At 49.6% G+C, this 16,708-nt stretch overlaps 5 protein-coding genes across 5 annotated transcripts; 2 read left to right on the top strand and 3 right to left on the bottom strand.

Annotated features, from left to right (window-relative positions):
* Positions 1-2,355, bottom strand: N7469_009825 (putative sister chromatid separation protein (Src1); the record flags this gene model as incomplete). Its single annotated transcript, XM_056648730.1, has 2 exons — positions 1-634; positions 785-2,355. 2 exons carry the CDS (start codon positions 2,353-2,355, stop codon positions 1-3), a joined length of 2,205 nt encoding a protein of 734 aa, XP_056495861.1.
* An 829-nt stretch (positions 2,356-3,184) lies between these two features.
* Positions 3,185-6,715, bottom strand: N7469_009824 (putative DNA damage repair protein Mus42; the record flags this gene model as incomplete). The annotated part of the gene is made up of 3 exons (XM_056648729.1): positions 3,185-4,583; positions 4,654-6,601; positions 6,661-6,715. 3 exons carry the CDS (start codon positions 6,713-6,715, stop codon positions 3,185-3,187), a joined length of 3,402 nt encoding a protein of 1,133 aa, XP_056495860.1.
* Positions 6,716-7,106: 391 nt separating this feature from the next.
* On the top strand, positions 7,107-8,646 carry N7469_009823 (FKBP-type peptidyl-prolyl cis-trans isomerase; the record flags this gene model as incomplete). Its single annotated transcript, XM_056648728.1, has 3 exons — positions 7,107-7,193; positions 7,253-7,699; positions 7,756-8,646. 3 exons carry the CDS (start codon positions 7,107-7,109, stop codon positions 8,644-8,646), a joined length of 1,425 nt encoding a protein of 474 aa, XP_056495859.1.
* An 856-nt stretch (positions 8,647-9,502) lies between these two features.
* Positions 9,503-12,595, top strand: N7469_009822 (serine/threonine-protein kinase; the record flags this gene model as incomplete). Its single annotated transcript, XM_056648727.1, has 3 exons — positions 9,503-9,746; positions 9,807-11,671; positions 11,732-12,595. The coding sequence occupies 3 exons, from the start codon at positions 9,503-9,505 to the stop codon at positions 12,593-12,595; spliced, it is 2,973 nt and encodes a 990-aa protein (XP_056495858.1).
* A 635-nt stretch (positions 12,596-13,230) lies between these two features.
* On the bottom strand, positions 13,231-16,577 carry N7469_009821 (DUF3591 domain-containing protein; the record flags this gene model as incomplete). Its single annotated transcript, XM_056648726.1, has 2 exons — positions 13,231-16,242; positions 16,305-16,577. The coding sequence occupies 2 exons, from the start codon at positions 16,575-16,577 to the stop codon at positions 13,231-13,233; spliced, it is 3,285 nt and encodes a 1,094-aa protein (XP_056495857.1).
* Positions 16,578-16,708: the final 131 nt, after the last annotated feature.

The raw sequence follows: 16,708 nt of genomic DNA, 5'->3' as shown, positions 1-16,708 counted from the left end.
TTAGTAAATCGGACGACCTTCATCCCACCGACGCGATTGTCTCGGACTCGTTGCAGATTCATCATTGACTCCCTTAGACACTTGATGACCTGCATCGACGTTACTAGAAGGAGAAGGCAAGGAAAACCGCGCACTTTCACGGCGAGCACTTCCTTCATATTCCCCGCCAGACACGCCAACGCCTCCTATACCGCCGATCCATTCCCATGACCGCGCAACGTCGCCGCTACGGCCCTCGCGCACGGCGGCTCGAACGTTAGCGTTACCTTCCACAATGCGCTGGACGCGGCGCCACAATTCTTCACGTCGCTTGCCGTGCAGTTCAGAGCGGAGAACGTCGTCTCGCATCTGGCCGATGGGGATGTAAGGTTCCACTGCACCCCCGCGTGCGTAAAGTGCAGCTTGTGTGGCAAGTCGGTCAAGGCTTGTAGCCACTAATTCGGGTACACGCGCAATGTCTTTGCGACGTGCGAGAACTCGAGCACGAGCATAAGCCAAAGCTACAAATGTTAAAGCTAGAAGTGAAAGAGGGAGTCGATACGCGAGGAGAGCGAGTCGGACGTAACGGCGGGTGGCACATGTGAATGGGAGTCGGGCAGTGGATGTTGATGTGAGGACGAGGACGGCGGAAGGTCTGTAATTGCGAAGGCGTCTCTGTTAGTTCCGGTGCACCATGTCAGAACCAAGATCTTCATAAGAAATAGCCGGCGGAGGTATGAAGCCCGGAACGAAAAGCGCGGCGATGTAGACATAGAAAATGTCCGAGTGAGAAGGTTCAACTTACTGTTCGGTCTTGCTAATAACTTCATCTTTCTCAATGATCTCTCCGATAGCTCCTTTCCAAAGGTCGTCAAATTCAAGATCGCTAAGACCTTTGCGGCGCTTCCTAGCAACCTCTTCCTTTAGCTCCGGCTCGGGGATTTCAGGAGATGCCTCCTTCCCATCTTCCTGTAACTGGCCACATTCCCACTTAGCTCGTCGATCACGGAGCTCTTCCACAGCTTTTTCGGCAACAGCCTTGACACGGCGTGCTTTTTCACTGTCAGCTTCACATGTTGGCGGAAGCGGGATAATTCCACCCAATGAAAGAGGATGCGGCTTGAGAATAAAGTCGTGCTCGCAACGGGCCTCAAACTCTGGGTAGCAAAAGGCATGAGGCGGGCATGGTTCGCAATGCGGCTCCAGGACATTAGCCCATTCTGGAACGTTGGTTTCTGTCAAAGACCAGGTAGGCTTTCCAAGACCACAATAACCGATCTCAATCTTTTCTTTGCGCCACCAAGCACCAAAGCCACCAAGGATGCCCAAAATAACGAGCCATGAAGCGATGATACTGGGAGATCCTTGTTTCTGCTTGCGCTTACGCGCTTGTGTAAGTGGTGCATATTGTTCTGTCTCCAGGGCCAGCTGCTCTTCCGGAGTAAACTCTTCACCGAAGCCAACCTCGCTCTCGGCGTCTTCCTCCTCTTCTGAAGAAGACTCTTCAGGTTCTTCTTGAGGGGGTTGTAGCCGAGATGCAAAGTCAAAAGAAGCTCTCGCCGGGGCCTTGATTCCGCTCTCCTGCTTGATACTGGAAGGAGTTGCTGACTTCCTGGACCGCAGGTTACTCTTCATGGCGGGACTCTCCGTAGATAACCTCCCACCACTCTTGCGTTTTCCATCATGACTAGATGTCCTGCTCCGCATATTGTCCGAGGGACTTCCGCTTTGGAAGGGATTGTCATCCGTAAAGATACCCCCTTCCCTAGGCTCGGTCTTAACAGCAGATGGTGTGAATTCATCGACTTCAGTTGAAGGAATTACATCGCTGCGTCGAAGCTTCCTCGCTGTAGATTTGCGTTGGGAAGCACCAACAGCCGCGACGGGGGTTGCTAAATTATCGTCGCCGGTTTCTGTGTCTGAGGCGCGCGGGTGTTTACCCACCGAGCGCGCGACAACACTTCGACGCTTCGACGCAGTCGCAGGGGTGGCTGGGACGGTATGTTCTTCAGTGTCCGCGGTTGATCCGCGAGCACTTCGCCGTGAGCCAACACGCCGCGTTCCGGTGGTCGATGTTACTGTAGATGGTGTCGGGGGTGGACGTAGGGAATCGCGTCCTTCGTCTTCACTCGTGACTGAAGTAGAGCGACTGCTCATATCTGTGATGCCTGCACTTGTCCTTCTCACGCGCTCGCGATCCCGGAGGAGTTTTCTGGCTTGTGGGAGAACCTCATCTTCCAGGATGCGAACCAGTTGAGCCTTCTTGGCGGAGGCAGGGTAGGGTATATCATGGCTGACGAGAATGGAGCGAAGGCGGGGGACGGTTAGGGAGTTTAAGTCGAAGTCCGACTGGAGATAATCTAGTTCATCCGCCATGGTGTATTGTGTGTGCCTCGCTTGGAACGTGCGAATGGTTAATGATGATGACAGCGAAGCACAAGCCTTCCAACAAAGACGCCTCGGTTCAATGTCACCCGGTGTCGACAAGGATGGTCGTGGCGCAAGATGACGTTCAGTCTGGGATTGAATACACACAGAGGAGAGCCACCGATCGCTCCTTGATTTGGAAGTTGGCCTGAAGGAGTCTTGCGAAAAGCAATGTGGGTTGTTTGTCCACTTGTCAATTCAGGCCGAGCCGGTTGGTTGGTCTCGTAGTCGGGGCAACAGGCGGGCCAAAAGAAAAGCTGCAATGCTGGGCCCTACTGTATGTAGTCGACGGTCATCTGCCCGTATAGATGAGATGCAAGCTGTCTAATTCTATTTCTTGATGAATGCTCAGTTAAGGGAGACTGGGAGAAACGGAAGGCAAATGGAACAGAAAGACAACAAGTTGCGCCATGACGCAAATACAAACAAAGCCCGACACGTGACTATTGCCACAGCGTTGTATATCCAGTTGTATACCGCAGTTATTCATTTGAGATATCACAGGGTAGCCTTTTTTAAGCTGAGTCAAATATATCATGTTATTTTTTCTGGAAGTTATACTAATTTGCCTTACCGAAATATATGCCTGAGGGTAGTTTGGCTGAAGTAGGACGTTAGAAGTGCATATATCGTGACGTCTCAGACTTGACGCTACCTGGATATTATTCTACCACTGATATTATTTTTACATGGTATTGAAAGCCCAGAAATCTTTTCGATAGAAAATTGGTCGTATATCATTGCATCATATACCTAACTATGTTAATTTACAAGAAAATCATTCGAATTCCACAGGCGGTAGATCCCTCTCAACCAAAGCACGCTGTACACTACCCTGCATCAGATAAACTGCTTCAGACCAAGAGACAACATCACTCTGTGCAGATTTCGGCGGTTGTTGTGCATCCGCCAATCCATCAGGAGAGGCACATTCGCCAACGAGCCACATCAGCCACCGCACTATAGAGACAGCCTTATCGATATCTTTCTCCTCGGTAATCACGCATCGTAGGTATGTACACAGGACCTGAACGTCCTCACCGTAGGGGCCATCAGTTGCAAACACATCATGCCAAGCCCTGACTGCGTCTCGTAGATCTGGCAGTGCAGAAAGGCGCTGAGATGTGAAAACGGGTCGAGCAGGTATAGGAGGGAGATGTAGTACTTTCTCAACTTGAGCGGGGGCAGGAGTTTCAGTTGCGGGTGCAGGAACAGTTTGTGGTTGTGAGATCGGCCTAATTGTCGTTGGGACGGCAGGGGGCATACGTGCTCGTTTTTGATCTTCGAGAATCTCTTGACGAATGTCCTCTGGTAATGCGGCAAGAAATTCAGCAGAGGCTTCGGGTTGTTCTTCTAGAGCGGGAGATGGTTGTCGGGACGTCTCCCGACTCGTTGACGCGGCGGCGGCGCCTGCAGCCCGCGGGAACGCGAAGCTTGACTGCTTCAAATGATTGTTTGTGCTTGAGGCAGATTTGGGAGGACGGCCGCGTCTTTTTTTGGGAGGAGAAGCCGGCCTTCTTAGCTTGAAGCCACCGGCAGAAGCTGGCCGCGGTATGGACGGTGCCGGTGCTGGAGGTGGTGCTAGGGGCGCAGACGTGGTTGGCTGTACATCGTAGTAACTTAATACTTCTCTTCGAACATCCTCAGGTAAGGCAGCCAGAGTCTCTGGATCTAGCTGGGACTGAGGAGGCAAGTCGGCTGTAAGTCTCTCCCGCGGACGCGGAGGTGGACATGGTGAACCAGAGCGCGTATTCTGTCGTGTTTTTGACTGTGCTACGAGTCTCGACCTGATGTCCCCAGGAAGCTCGGAGAGGACTTGGGGGTCCGCCTGCGTGGGCATGATGAATTGAGAACCGGACATGTTCAAAGGCTTATGTGCGCTGTTGCTGAGCACCGGATCGACTTGGATTTTAGCAGAATCACCTTTCTGTGGGCTTTCCAATTCATCAGGATCAGCATCCACGGCGGGCTTCTTTCGTACTGGTGATTTCTGAAAATTAAGTTGTCGCTGACTGCTCTCGAGGCTAGCAGTAGGTCCAGTCTTAAGAGGCTCCAGCTTGGTCATTTGAACACCTAGACCTCGAAGATCACCTGGTGAGAAATTGAAACTTCGCAGCATTGAAACGGCCTCCTTGCCTAGAATCTCAGATGCATTCGTGGCAACGCCAATTACCACGCTTTTGTTGAACACATCGCATTTGCCGTGACCAAGATGTTTCACGGGCTCAAGGGGGGGCATCCATTGACCTGCGCATAACCTTGAGCGTAAGTTGCTTCCCTTTGACCAGATTCTCAATAAGCCTCCCATTGAGTTCTTTGCACAATGACCTGAGAAAATCCTCCGCTTGTTCTTGATTGACAAATCGGATACCCCAGTTGACCTCTGCTGAAACAGATTTCCTTAAGACCTCATTTCCAACTTCAGTCTTGTCGATACCTCGGGCATATTCCCACATTTTAAGACCAGTCTTTTGCCCCAGACTGGAGATTAGCCTGTCCCTGGGAATCTCACGAACGTCCTTAACGAGTTTGACGCCAAGCTCCTCCATTTTGGCCCCAAGACTATATCCAAAACCGGGAAGATCTCTTATTGTAAGAGATCCGAGAAACTCCAGGACATCATTCGGCTTGAGTTGGAATTGCCCCGCTGGCTTTGCCTTTCTTAGAGCCACCTTGGCTAGCAAAATGTTACCACCGATTCCAACAGAAACCGCACAACCCGTCTTCTCCTTGATTGAATCTCGCAAGTCCCGGGCTATTCCGTCTGCCAATGCCTGCTCACGATATAAAGTCTCCTCTGGCATGTCTCTGTCGATCGAGCTGCCGGCTTCCAAACATTGATTTGTGATATCAATAAGTGCTTCATCAATGCTAACACTTTGAACAACACCATCAATAGCAAGAACTGAGCTGTAGAATTTACGACTGGCATCTTCATATGCCGGAAAATCGTAGGGTAGAACCTGGAGTTCTGGGCACGCTTGCAATGCACCTTTCATCCACATGCCGTTCTTGACGCCATGGCCACGTGCAACGTAATTACAACTGGCTATTTCCGAGCCCGGACCGGGGCCATGTGCAATGGCCACCGGTTTTTCTTTGAGATCCGGACGCTTGAGAATGGAAACGGCAGCAAAAAATGAATCGAAATCAACATGAAGAATATATCTCCTTGATCCGGCCGCGGGCCGTTTTGGAGGAGGTTGAGACTGCAATTTCTCTCGGGTTGCTGCTTGAAGCTGGGCTTTTAATTCAGCTTTCCAAGTTGACAGGTGATGAAGTCTGGACTCTTGATAATACTGGCGGAGGAAATCAGGGTTGGCGAAACTTGAATTGCGCATTCGCGGGTCGGAGAGAAGCTGCGCATTATATTCTTCGGAGGTCATCTGCGCGCCGGAGGGCAGACAGGGCTTCTTTGCTGATCGAGGGCTCTCAGTCTTGCGCTGCTCCATTTCAGGAAGCCGGTGTACTTCATCAGAGGCGCTGTTAGTCACCGGTTTCTTGGGGGTGGTAGATGAATCTTGTATTGATTTGGCAGGGGAACTAGAGTTGCTGCCTTCGAGAGCAGTAAAGCTTGGAAAATCACCATAGTCGGATTGTGAGTGTTGGCTCGGGAGTTTTGGTGACGGCCGTGGGGGTTTAGAAGGAGTATTCAAAGTCCCAGCAGACTCCATTGCTTGCAACTGTTCGTGGTACCAACTCTTTCTAGATTGGTCTTTATAACTAGACCTGGGAGTATTGGCCTGACTTCCAAAACGACCATCACTGAATTTTAAGACCTTTTGGGCATGGCCTTCATCCACCAAACGATATTCATCCCAAGGAAGTAAATGCCCAGCCTTTATACTGTCAGTCACCCAAGCTGGTTTCACAATGCGATATCGTCGAAACTCTTCACGTTTCTTTGGAGTCAATGAACTAGCAATTATATGTGTTGCAATCGTCTTGCTATCTAAATATTGCAGGAACCCACCGCCATGGCTGACAATCAGACGGTGAAGATCTTGGAGGGAGGGCTGAGTATAACCATTGACATGAGCGACAACCCCGCGGAAGATGGGGGGACAATCGCCCGATTGAGCTCGAATTTCGGCATCTAGGTTTTGAAGTTTGATTTTCTTCCGACGCATATAATCCGCAAAGCCACCGAAACTGGAGGCTTCATACTCCTCACCGGCTTCGTCGCGGAAGTCATCTATACGGTGTTCTATTAGCAAGTAGGATCCAACGGACTCAGATAGGCACACAACCTACGATTCTCAATCCGCTTCCGCACCGCGCTAGATGAGGCTTCGAGACGGGAGCCCATATTGGGCCAGCGAGACCACCATGACCATCAACTGGTTTAAAAAGAGAGGACTCAATGTCGACGGCGCGCGCGGCGACATCACGCGTCGCCGGCAGAAACTGGAAAGCACGTGCAGGCGGTATGACAGGCGGTGAACACATCAAAGTCATGTGGCGGTGAGTATGTTCAATTCAACCTGATTGGCCAGTTTTATAGGCGGGCCGAAAATTGGCAGGAAGAAAAAAAACTAAAAAAAAGAGCTCCGGCGGATCTGCCATCGCTGCTTTTGGTCGCATCTTCGATCTTTTTCTCTTCATCCACGCCTGTTTTCCAGTGGCTCATTCCTTCACTCTGCCACCTTTCTTCGTTTACGTTTAATTTCTGCATTTCGTAAATTTTGATTTCAGTCACAATGTCTGCTGTGCAGCCTGTCGCCGTCTATGCCCTCCGGGTTCCTCCCGGTGCTATGGTTGAAGCCGTGCCCAATGCCGCCGCATCGGTCAGTACAAAATGCTTTTCTATTAGGTTGATAAATTGCCATTGACTTTTAAAATATAGTTTCGCGTGAGCATGGCCGCCATCGACCCTGATGAGGCTCCCGAGTACGAGGATGAGAGCGAGTCTGGCAAGCCTTCTCGCGCGACTCTGAAGATCATCCGCCCCCCTCCCGGCCTTGACATGGATGAGGATGATGAGGATTACAGTGACGAGGATGATGAAGAGGAGGAGGACTCTGATGATGAGGAGGTTAACGGTGGCCCCAGTGACAAGGAGAAAGCCCGCAAGTTGAAGCAGGCCGCCGCCCAGAAGGAGTTGGAGGAGGCCATGGCCGAGGACGACGAGGAAGATGACGATGAGGAGGATGATGGTGGCTTCGACCTGAAGGCTGCTATCTCCAAGCTGATCAAGGGCAAGGGCCCCGCTACCGATGACGACTCTGACGACGAGTCTGACGAGGGTCTGGACCTCGACGAGAACGTTATCTGCACACTGAGCCCCGAGAAGGTAAGCATCACTGTCTTCCACTCAATAGTTTCGAAACATATTTAACTCTACTGCAGAACTGGCAGCAGCCCCTTGACATCACCGTCTGCGAGGGTGAGCGTGTCTTCTTCAAGGCCACCGGTAACCACACTATTTTCATCACTGGTAACTACGTCATTGGCCTTGATGAGGGCCGCCCCGAGTTCGATGAGGATGAGGAGGATGAGGAGGATGACTACGACTTGTCCCCCGATGAGGATGAGCTCGACGACCTTGATGATATTATGGCCCTTGACGGCGATGAGAGCGACGATCTGGATGATATGGAGGACCCCCGTATCACCGAGGTCGAAAGCGAGGAGGAGGAGGCTCCTAAGCTCGTTGAGGCTAAGGGAAAGGGAAAGAACAAGCGCGCCGCTGAGGAGGAGAGCCTTGATGACCAGATCGCCAAGAGCGCCAAGGGCAAGGCCAGCAAGGCCGAGGAGAAGGCTCAGCAGAAGAAGCTCAAGAAGAACGATGGCGCCGCTGCTGCTGTCGAGCCCAAGAAGGAGGCCAAGTCCGATAAGAAGGTTCAGTTCGCCAAGAACCTCGAGCAAGGCCCTACCCCTTCCGGTGATAAGCCCACCGGCACTCTTGGAGTGAAGGAGGTTCGTGGCGTCAAGATTGACGACAAGAAGCTCGGTAAGGGTGTTGCTGCCAAGGCTGGCAACGTCGTTGCCATGCGCTACATTGGTAAGCTCGAGGACGGCAAGGTCTTCGACTCCAACAAGAAGGGCAAGCCTTTCTCCTTCAAGCTGGGTAAGGGTGAGGTCATCAAGGGCTGGGACATTGGTGTTGCCGGCATGGCCCCCGGTGGTGAGCGTCGTATCACCATTCCTCCTCAGCTCGCCTACGGCAAGAAGGCTCTCCCCGGAATCCCCGGCAACTCCAAGCTCATCTTCGATGTTAAGCTTCTGGAGATCAAGTAAATTAATGGCTATTTTGTGTCCTGTGTCTTCTACCGTCGGCTCCCAGGGTGTTATATAGGGCTCCGATTTGATTGCATGATTTCCCGTGATATCCGGCTTGTTTCTCTTATTTTGCTGTCTCCCTCTGTTGAGGAGGCCGAGACCATCACGAGGAAATTGTTCCCCTGCATGGAAAAGTGCCTGATTTATTATTGTAACTTTTGTATCTGTTTTCATCTGTACTTGAATTTATTCCGCCCCATTGGGCTTTCCTTCCAATTCTCTTGCTTACTCTAATTTGACCTGCCTAAGTCGTAGTGTGTGACCTGAAAGACGCCAATTTTAAGTGCAAAGCCTCTATAGTTTATCATCACAATAACTTGAAGGTCATCCCTAGGACTCATGAGGAGCTGGCAAGCTGAGTTAGTGATATGTTTGAGTACTAGGCTGCTCTGAGCCTTCGCAGTTTGATCGTAGACCCATGGCATAGCCTGGACGAGTAGTATGCAATAGTTTCTGTTCTTCTTGCCACAGGAGAACAATATGATTAGCTGGTTAATTACTGAGGATTGCTTTGAAGCGTCTTGTATGCCACTTCTTTGCAGTGTACAGTAACCAACTGCTAGCCCTAATTGACAAGTCAAGGTTGGACCTGCCGCATCTGCGCCGTGAACAACTTTCCTCGTGACTTTTTCCACTTAACCTCCAGCTAATTCTCTCCATCTCATATATTGAACACAGAATTGCCATTCATTCTATTCTTGACATAACCAAGTTTCATCCTGTCATTCTCTATACAAATCACCATGTCGTGACAGCAGACAACTTTCTATACAATTCATTTTTGGCCTTGGATGCTGCGCGACATATATACGCTATGAATATTCCACGAACCACCAAACTACGCCAACGACGGAGTGTTTTTGGTCTTTGGATTCCCACTAAAGTCGTTCCTTTTGATAGCAGACTCGACCCGTCTCCAACTGATTCCGCTATATCGGATACTCCCTCATCCGACCCGATAACTATTCCATGCGGAAGTCGTGATCGTCTGAAGGTCCGCTTTAGTCGAAGTCGATCTAAGATTTTATATCTATTTGGGCTGGGTGGGACTCACATAGGTCAGTTTAAGTACCCAATAACGTACTTCGCCGGGTGTGGAAATTGACCTCTCGATATAGGTAATAAGACCAGTGCAGGATCTGGTTCTTGCAGAGAGACCTCAAACCCCAAGGGAGGGGAAACATCCTTACCTGAGGATGCTGAAAGAGGTAGCCCAGTCTCTATGACTAGCGATGGGTCCCCAGAAAGTGAATCGCCAACTGTCGCTCGTTCAATCGATGTACACCCACCTGTTCTCGACAACCCTACCGAAGTTTCCTCGGATTGTCATACGCCGGGAACAGAGGCCGATTTGGCCAAGACCGAAACTAATGAGCAAAATCTGCCTGCAAGGGAAGATTTTGGTTGCTATATGGGCAGTGACGAGCCTGTGAGTCCACTGAATCCATCGCTGGTTGACAGAGTTTCTCATCGACTTTCGCAAACCTTTGGGCATCCAACCGTCATTCGCCGTCCTAATCTGCGAATGAGACCAAGTGTTCCTTTCATTGACCCTTCTAAGCCGAATACTCCAGAAAAACAGGGCGATGGTGCCGATGATAGTTCAGCCCCATCTACAGGTCCCAGCAGTAACGAATCACCTCCCGTTGGAACTTCGGCCCCACAAACACCGATAACGTCTGATGAAACCTCGACTTTATCGGAAAAGTATAGTTCTACTTCAGGGAACCTTGCTTCAATAGATTGTTGCTCAGACCAAAATACCACCCCGGGAAGTACATCACCGGTAATAGCACCGTCTATCCTCACAGTGGAATCCACTTCGGCCACCAAAACATATCTAGAGCTATACTTCAGCTCAATTTTCCAAAATGTTGATAGTAGAGAGCACCGACGGAGTGAACTGGAGCAACATATATTCGCATTTCAGCTATCCTCCGAAGCTCAGGTTGCAACGAGGAAAAATTGGCTGATACAGGAAAACGAGTATCTTCGGCAATGTCGAAACTTAAAGACTCGGATGAGGAGCAACCGAACGGAAGATAAGATCTCAGCTGCTGGGTATGAGACTATCAGGACATTGGGTAGAGGCAGCTTCGGCGTAGTGCGCTTAGTACGCAAAGTAGGCGCAACCAAACTCGATTGCGATGAGAGCTTTACACACTCATTGGAGAGGACCTCAGCCAACTCGAGGGCTAGATCTCTTAACGCATTGAGATTCGCCGCAGATGGAGTGAGAAATAGCCGACGAAAGTATATGACAGGGGAGAAAAAGGAAGTCTACGCAATGAAAGTGATTAAAAAGCGAGAAATGATCAACAACTCCCAAGAAGGCCATATCCGGGCCGAGCGGGATTTTCTTGTTGCATCTGAAAGGTCTCAATGGGTTGTGCCATTGATAAGCAGTTTTCAAGACAACCTAAACCTTTACCTTGTTATGGACTATATGGTCGGCGGAGACTTCCTTGGGCTTCTGATTCGCAAGGATATCCTTCGTGAGGACTGGACAAGGTTCTACGCAGCGGAAATGATCCTATGTATCGAGGAAGCACATCGTCTCAATTGGATCCATCGCGATATAAAGCCAGACAATTTCCTCATATCTGCATCTGGTCACTTGAAAATATCCGATTTCGGCCTGGCTTTTAACGGGCACTGGTCCCACGACCAACTCTACTACCATAAACAGCGTTATTCTCTCCTGGATAGGCTCAATATCACTATCAAAGGCGATAAAGAAGATCAGTCTCAAGTGACCGAGAAAAAGGATGCCTACCTAGATCTCCGCCACCGGGAATTTGAAGATGCTTCTAGATACAGCCATCCTTCTTCGGAACTGCTGGAGTGGCGAGACAAGAAGGAGAGACGAAGATTCGCTAAGAGTGTGGTTGGTACTAGTCAATATATGGCTCCAGAGGTCATTCGAGGCGAGATGTACGATGGTCGGTGTGACTGGTGGAGTTTGGGCGTGATCATCTATGAGGTGAGTAACGCATTCTGCGCACTGGACTCTATATAGATGATTTTGATTTTTGGCATATAGTGTATTTATGGATTCACACCCTTTGCCTGCGCGAACAGACACGACACCAAGGTCAAAATCCTGGTCAGTTATCTGAATCAGATGGCATTTCAATCTGCTAACATGACATTAAAGCAACACCCAAGAACTCTCATATTCCCCCGAGAGAAGCCCACCGAGAAGCAAGTATCGCATGATGCAATTGATCTCATTAGTCGAATACTCCAGGAACGGGAGTACCGACTGTGTTCGCCGAGATACCGTGTCAATGACATCTTGATAGGTCGTCCAGTCACCTCCAACTTTCTGTACTCCATGGACCGTCGGGACATCAACTGTTACTACGTATTCCGGAACGATGCCGTGGAAATCAAAGCCCATCCTTTCTTCAGAGGAGTTCAGTGGAACCAACTTCACTTGACCTCTCCACCAATGGTCCCCCGCGTCAAGGGCTGGGAAGATACCCGATATTTTGAGGACTGGAAGTCAAGTGACCATGCCGAAGAGCTCACGACTGGAAGTGAAAACGAGGAATCTGATGAAAAGACCAATCAAAACCCGGATGTGTCAAATACAGAAGGTTCCACTCCCGCACAGATTCAGCCTTTACTTGATCACCCGGTCTCTGATATAGATGCTATCGGTCCTGTGAAAGCAGACCCACAGAAAACGCCAGTGACTGGCAAGAAAAAAGCCAGAAAACGTGCCCGAGACAAGATCCTGCGAGATAAGAAAGTTGGGAAAACAGCACTCGAAATACGCAAGAACTCAATCTTTCTGGGCTACACTTATCGGCGACCAAAGGGACCGACACTTGCTCTCATTCAAGACCGTGGCCGCCAGAAATTGGGCAGGAATCAAATGGTAGAGCTGTACGCAGCTTGAGGGTCTTTCCACGAAGGGTTGAAACAGTTTATTGGGTGTCTCTGTGAACCTTTCATTCCTTTTCTGCGCTTCAGGATTCTTGATCCTGTGATTTCTTACTTCTAACGATCCTTTAATCCATATCAATAGACACAACGCCCCCTTTTGTATATTACTACCTACCTAATATTTCAACTACTTGTGCAAGACATGACATTGCTAATCCATTTCGTACAACTAATAGAATTCGAAGGCGAGGTTCCTTGCATTTCGAGGCCTGAGTAGGTATATCAAATGGTGAATGGGAAACGTGAGTTTATGGTATCAATTGACATACTGCACCGGAAGTGTCTCAAGTTACTGTACAGGTAAAAAGAACACTCCAAATTCCAGGAAGTGTACGCCATGGATACTAGTCTAAATCGACGTAAAAACCGCAAACCAAAGCCCAATTCGATGTAAAAGTGTGGAAAAACAGTCATCCATGAACGCCAGATTTTTATCCATTCTGCAGATTCGACTATATTCGCAAAAATAGGCTAAGCAGATAACTGGGTCCTCAAAAAGTCCAAATGTTGACCCAAAGTTTATGATAGGGGTATCGTATGGGAAATGAGAAAGTGAAAGGCGGTAGAGGTAGATAAATAAAAGGCACCTCAAAGGACGGGGGCACTCATGGAAAAGGCAGAGTCGGTGACTCGATCTTCGGGTTTCATGGTGCCGTTTAGTAATGGACAGAGTTTTTTGTTCGTTTTGATATGTCCGACTTGTCCACAGTTGGCACATTTGCGTTGGGTACCGGCTGGTTTACCGTCCATGGAAGATTCGCCGGAGCGAGAGATTCCCTTTTGTTTTTCTCGAGCAAAGCGACGCTCCTTGTTACGGTTGAGTCGACTTAATTCGTTTTCAATCAGCTTGCGATTGCGAGCATCAACCTCGGCATCCCCTGTTGGCTTGAGGGATTCTAATTTCGTCGTAAGAGCTTCGGTGCGGTGACGGTGCTGAATGTATTGTTTGATAACGCGCGGATCTCGAATAATTTGCTCTCTCTCGACAATCTCACCATTGTCGGCCTTGATTTGACGTGTGATTCGCAGAACCTTGCCCTGTTGAGTGGCGAAGCTCATTCGGCTGAATTGACTGGTGGCGTCGTCGTTGTGGTGATAAGGAGCCGGTGTGGGGGCTTCAGATCGTGGCGTTGGTTTGCTGAAGTCCTCTTCATCTTCTTGGTCGACATCGCTTTCTTGATCCGAGTGCTCGACTGTGGAAGAAAGACTAGCTTTCTGAGAATCCCAGATACGGCGGATGGAGGTCTCATAGGACTTTTGCTGACGTGCAACATTGTAACTGTGACCACCAAGTTCTTTCAGCCGCTGTGCATCCAATTTGTCTTCCACACTTTCACCAATAGCTTTGAAGCCACCCTTCATGGATGTCTTGATGAAACTGAAACCCTCGCCACGAGCGGTTGGGTCACCTTCACCGTGAAGCTTCAGCATTGCTTTGCCCTGAGACGCCAGCAAGAAATTGCGACTCGCTTTCCAGGGAGCCATTTGCTGTTCGAAACTTTCGCCTTCTTCATCGTCATCGTTATCATTCCCATTATCGGCATCATTGCCAAAACCAGTATCGTGAAGATGTTGCTGGCCAACTTGCATCGATTCTAGAAGACAAACATCTTCAGGTTGGACCCATGCCCGTATGGTATCCCGATCTGGAAGAGTGGCATCAAGAGGCTTCCAATACTTAGTATCCTTGTCATGCTGCAGGAAATCTTTGACCTTCTGTCTGTTCTGCATATCGGTTGTACCTGGAATATGAGCTGTTACGTCGCTGATAGATAGTCGAGAATCGGCACTCTTTTTCAGGAGTCGGTAGACAAGCATCTTCATACGATTCTTGGCCACGGTAGTGACTTTGCGCGAGTGTGGACCAGGAATATCGACTGAAGGGAATTGTTGACCTGCAACAAACAAGTTCTCGATATTGCGAATATAGTAATTGCTGCCACTAGAGCCAGTAGAGTTGCGAACTACTAAGAAGTCGGTCGACTTAGATTGGTGTGGGAACAGCGGCGCTCTATACATCGAATTCGAGATTGCTGGAGTGACTTCGCCGGGATCCACATGTCCGAAGATGGAGAATGGACTCTTATCTTGTGGGAGCAAAACTGCAGTTTCTCCAATATCTGCCTTTGGACGAGTAGGATCGTCTGGATTCTTTCGCCTGTAATAATTTATGAAACGATTGCACATTCCGAAGTTGGACAGAGACATTGGGGCTTCCTCGGAATATTCCACAAGCAGGATACTCGAATTGTCCGCCATAGACAAAGATTTCGTTGATTCAAAAAGGGTCTTAGGATCTTTGCCTTTGTAATGCTTGCGTTTAACATGTGCTGGATTTTTGAACCATGAAGTTTGGCCCTGTCGGAAGACCATAGTCGGCCGATGGAACGATCGAGATTCAGCCTTCGCCAACTCCGTTTTGTAATAGGGCCACTGTAGTCGCAAGGCCGGGAGAGCATGCTCTAGCGTTACATTGCCGAGTGTACTTCGAATCTTGTTTTGATGGTTTTGTTTCAGCATATCATAGGCTTGGTCGTTCGATATATTGTATCGCTGAGTGAGGCGGCGGGTTGTATTGACGTCCATTTCTTCTCCATTGCGAGGGACGACATGTTTTGGCTTTTGGACGACTGAGTCTGGTCTTAATTCCTCGACAAGAATGTTGGGATCATTCATATCAATGGTGACCTTCCTTGCGATTTGAGAAAGCGCCTGTTCTGGGTCATCCAGGAGTGGAATGTCTAGATGAGACAAAGCAATGACATCCATTGGGGTTGGTCCAGTTTTACGTTTCTTTGAAGGATGATCTGCATCAATGAGCCAATCTGGCTCATCTTCTTCAAACATATCAGTGTCTGCCTTATCGGGCTGTTGCTTGCTCTTCTCAACCAGAGAGGGATCTTCGTCCTTGACATCCCAGTCTGCACAGATCGTTCGGAGATCTGCCATGGTGAATCCACCGGGAAGTACCTCATCCGTGTCCATATCCGCGAGATCGACGTCTTCCTTTGGCTCCTCTTCCTCTTGGTTAGCTTCAGTGATCATAACGATTCCTTGAGATTCATGGTCAATGCCGCGCTTAGCAGCCTGACCTGTTCGAAAAATACGTTCTTGATCAGGAGCCAGTTCAATGTTGACCTTGGTAGGAAGGACAGGCTTCGGAACCTTGAGAGGCTGTTTCCCAAGAAAGAATGCCTTTTTATGAGGGATCAGCTCCAACCAGCGGGGGAGCGTGTAGCGGTCAAAACTAGGGAACAGAGAGCGGAGAAGCTCTTCATGATTCTCTGGAGGCGCTGGCAAAGCTTCGGGCCCAGCTATCGAAGACATCGCAAACAGCTCCTGCTGGAGTTTCCAAGCGCGTAGGGTCGCCGGGTCCATATCGTCTGATAATACACTTTCATCATCCTCAAAATCATCATCAATAGCCATCTGTTGGGGCTCAGGTTCTGCGGCAGGTGGTAGCGGTGGTAATTCGACAGGCTGATGGGTCAAAGAGGTTTGTTCCTCATCTTCGAAAAGACCTTGTGTGTGATCTGCCTGGTCGGCGGCCGGTGACATAGGCTCATCACCGAAGAGATCGTCAAGGTTGTCTTCTTGGCCCTGTACCTCATTCTCATTATCTCCTTTCTCCCCGAATATATCGTCTCCAGCTCCGAACAGACCAGCGTCATCCGTACCGAGATTAGCAAAAGGATCATCGTCGCCGTCCTTTGCCGGGGATGTAGAGACGTAGCGGTTCCTTCATCTTCGGGTAATTCGTCATCGTCAAAATCTTCATAGTCAACGGCATCATCTGCTTTCTCGCCAACGTCGAGGTCTCGTGACAAGAAGTCCAGTTCCGGCCCGCCTTCGTAGTTGTTCAACTGTCGCATCACATTATCGAAATCGGTATCTTCCGGCTCCGCGGGAGCCTCATTTTGGGTGGCGTGAGGCATGTTCGGTGTCCAAGGGCGATAAAACCCTTGAGTAGGATGGTCCTGAGATATTGCGACTGGGCAGCCTGGGCGTCTGAACCGAACAGGCGATGAACGTGAGGCGACTGGTAGCCAGACAGGGGAAGTCTGGG

Source organism: Penicillium citrinum, assembly GCF_028827155.1.
Source record: "Penicillium citrinum strain IBT 23319 chromosome Unknown utg000009l:1.0-4274883.0:1.0-4276374.0, whole genome shotgun sequence".
NCBI classification, from domain to species: Eukaryota; Fungi; Ascomycota; class Eurotiomycetes; order Eurotiales; family Aspergillaceae; genus Penicillium; species Penicillium citrinum.
The sequence above is the reverse complement of the archived record's forward strand: the minus strand, read 5'-3'. Positions and strand labels throughout refer to the sequence as shown.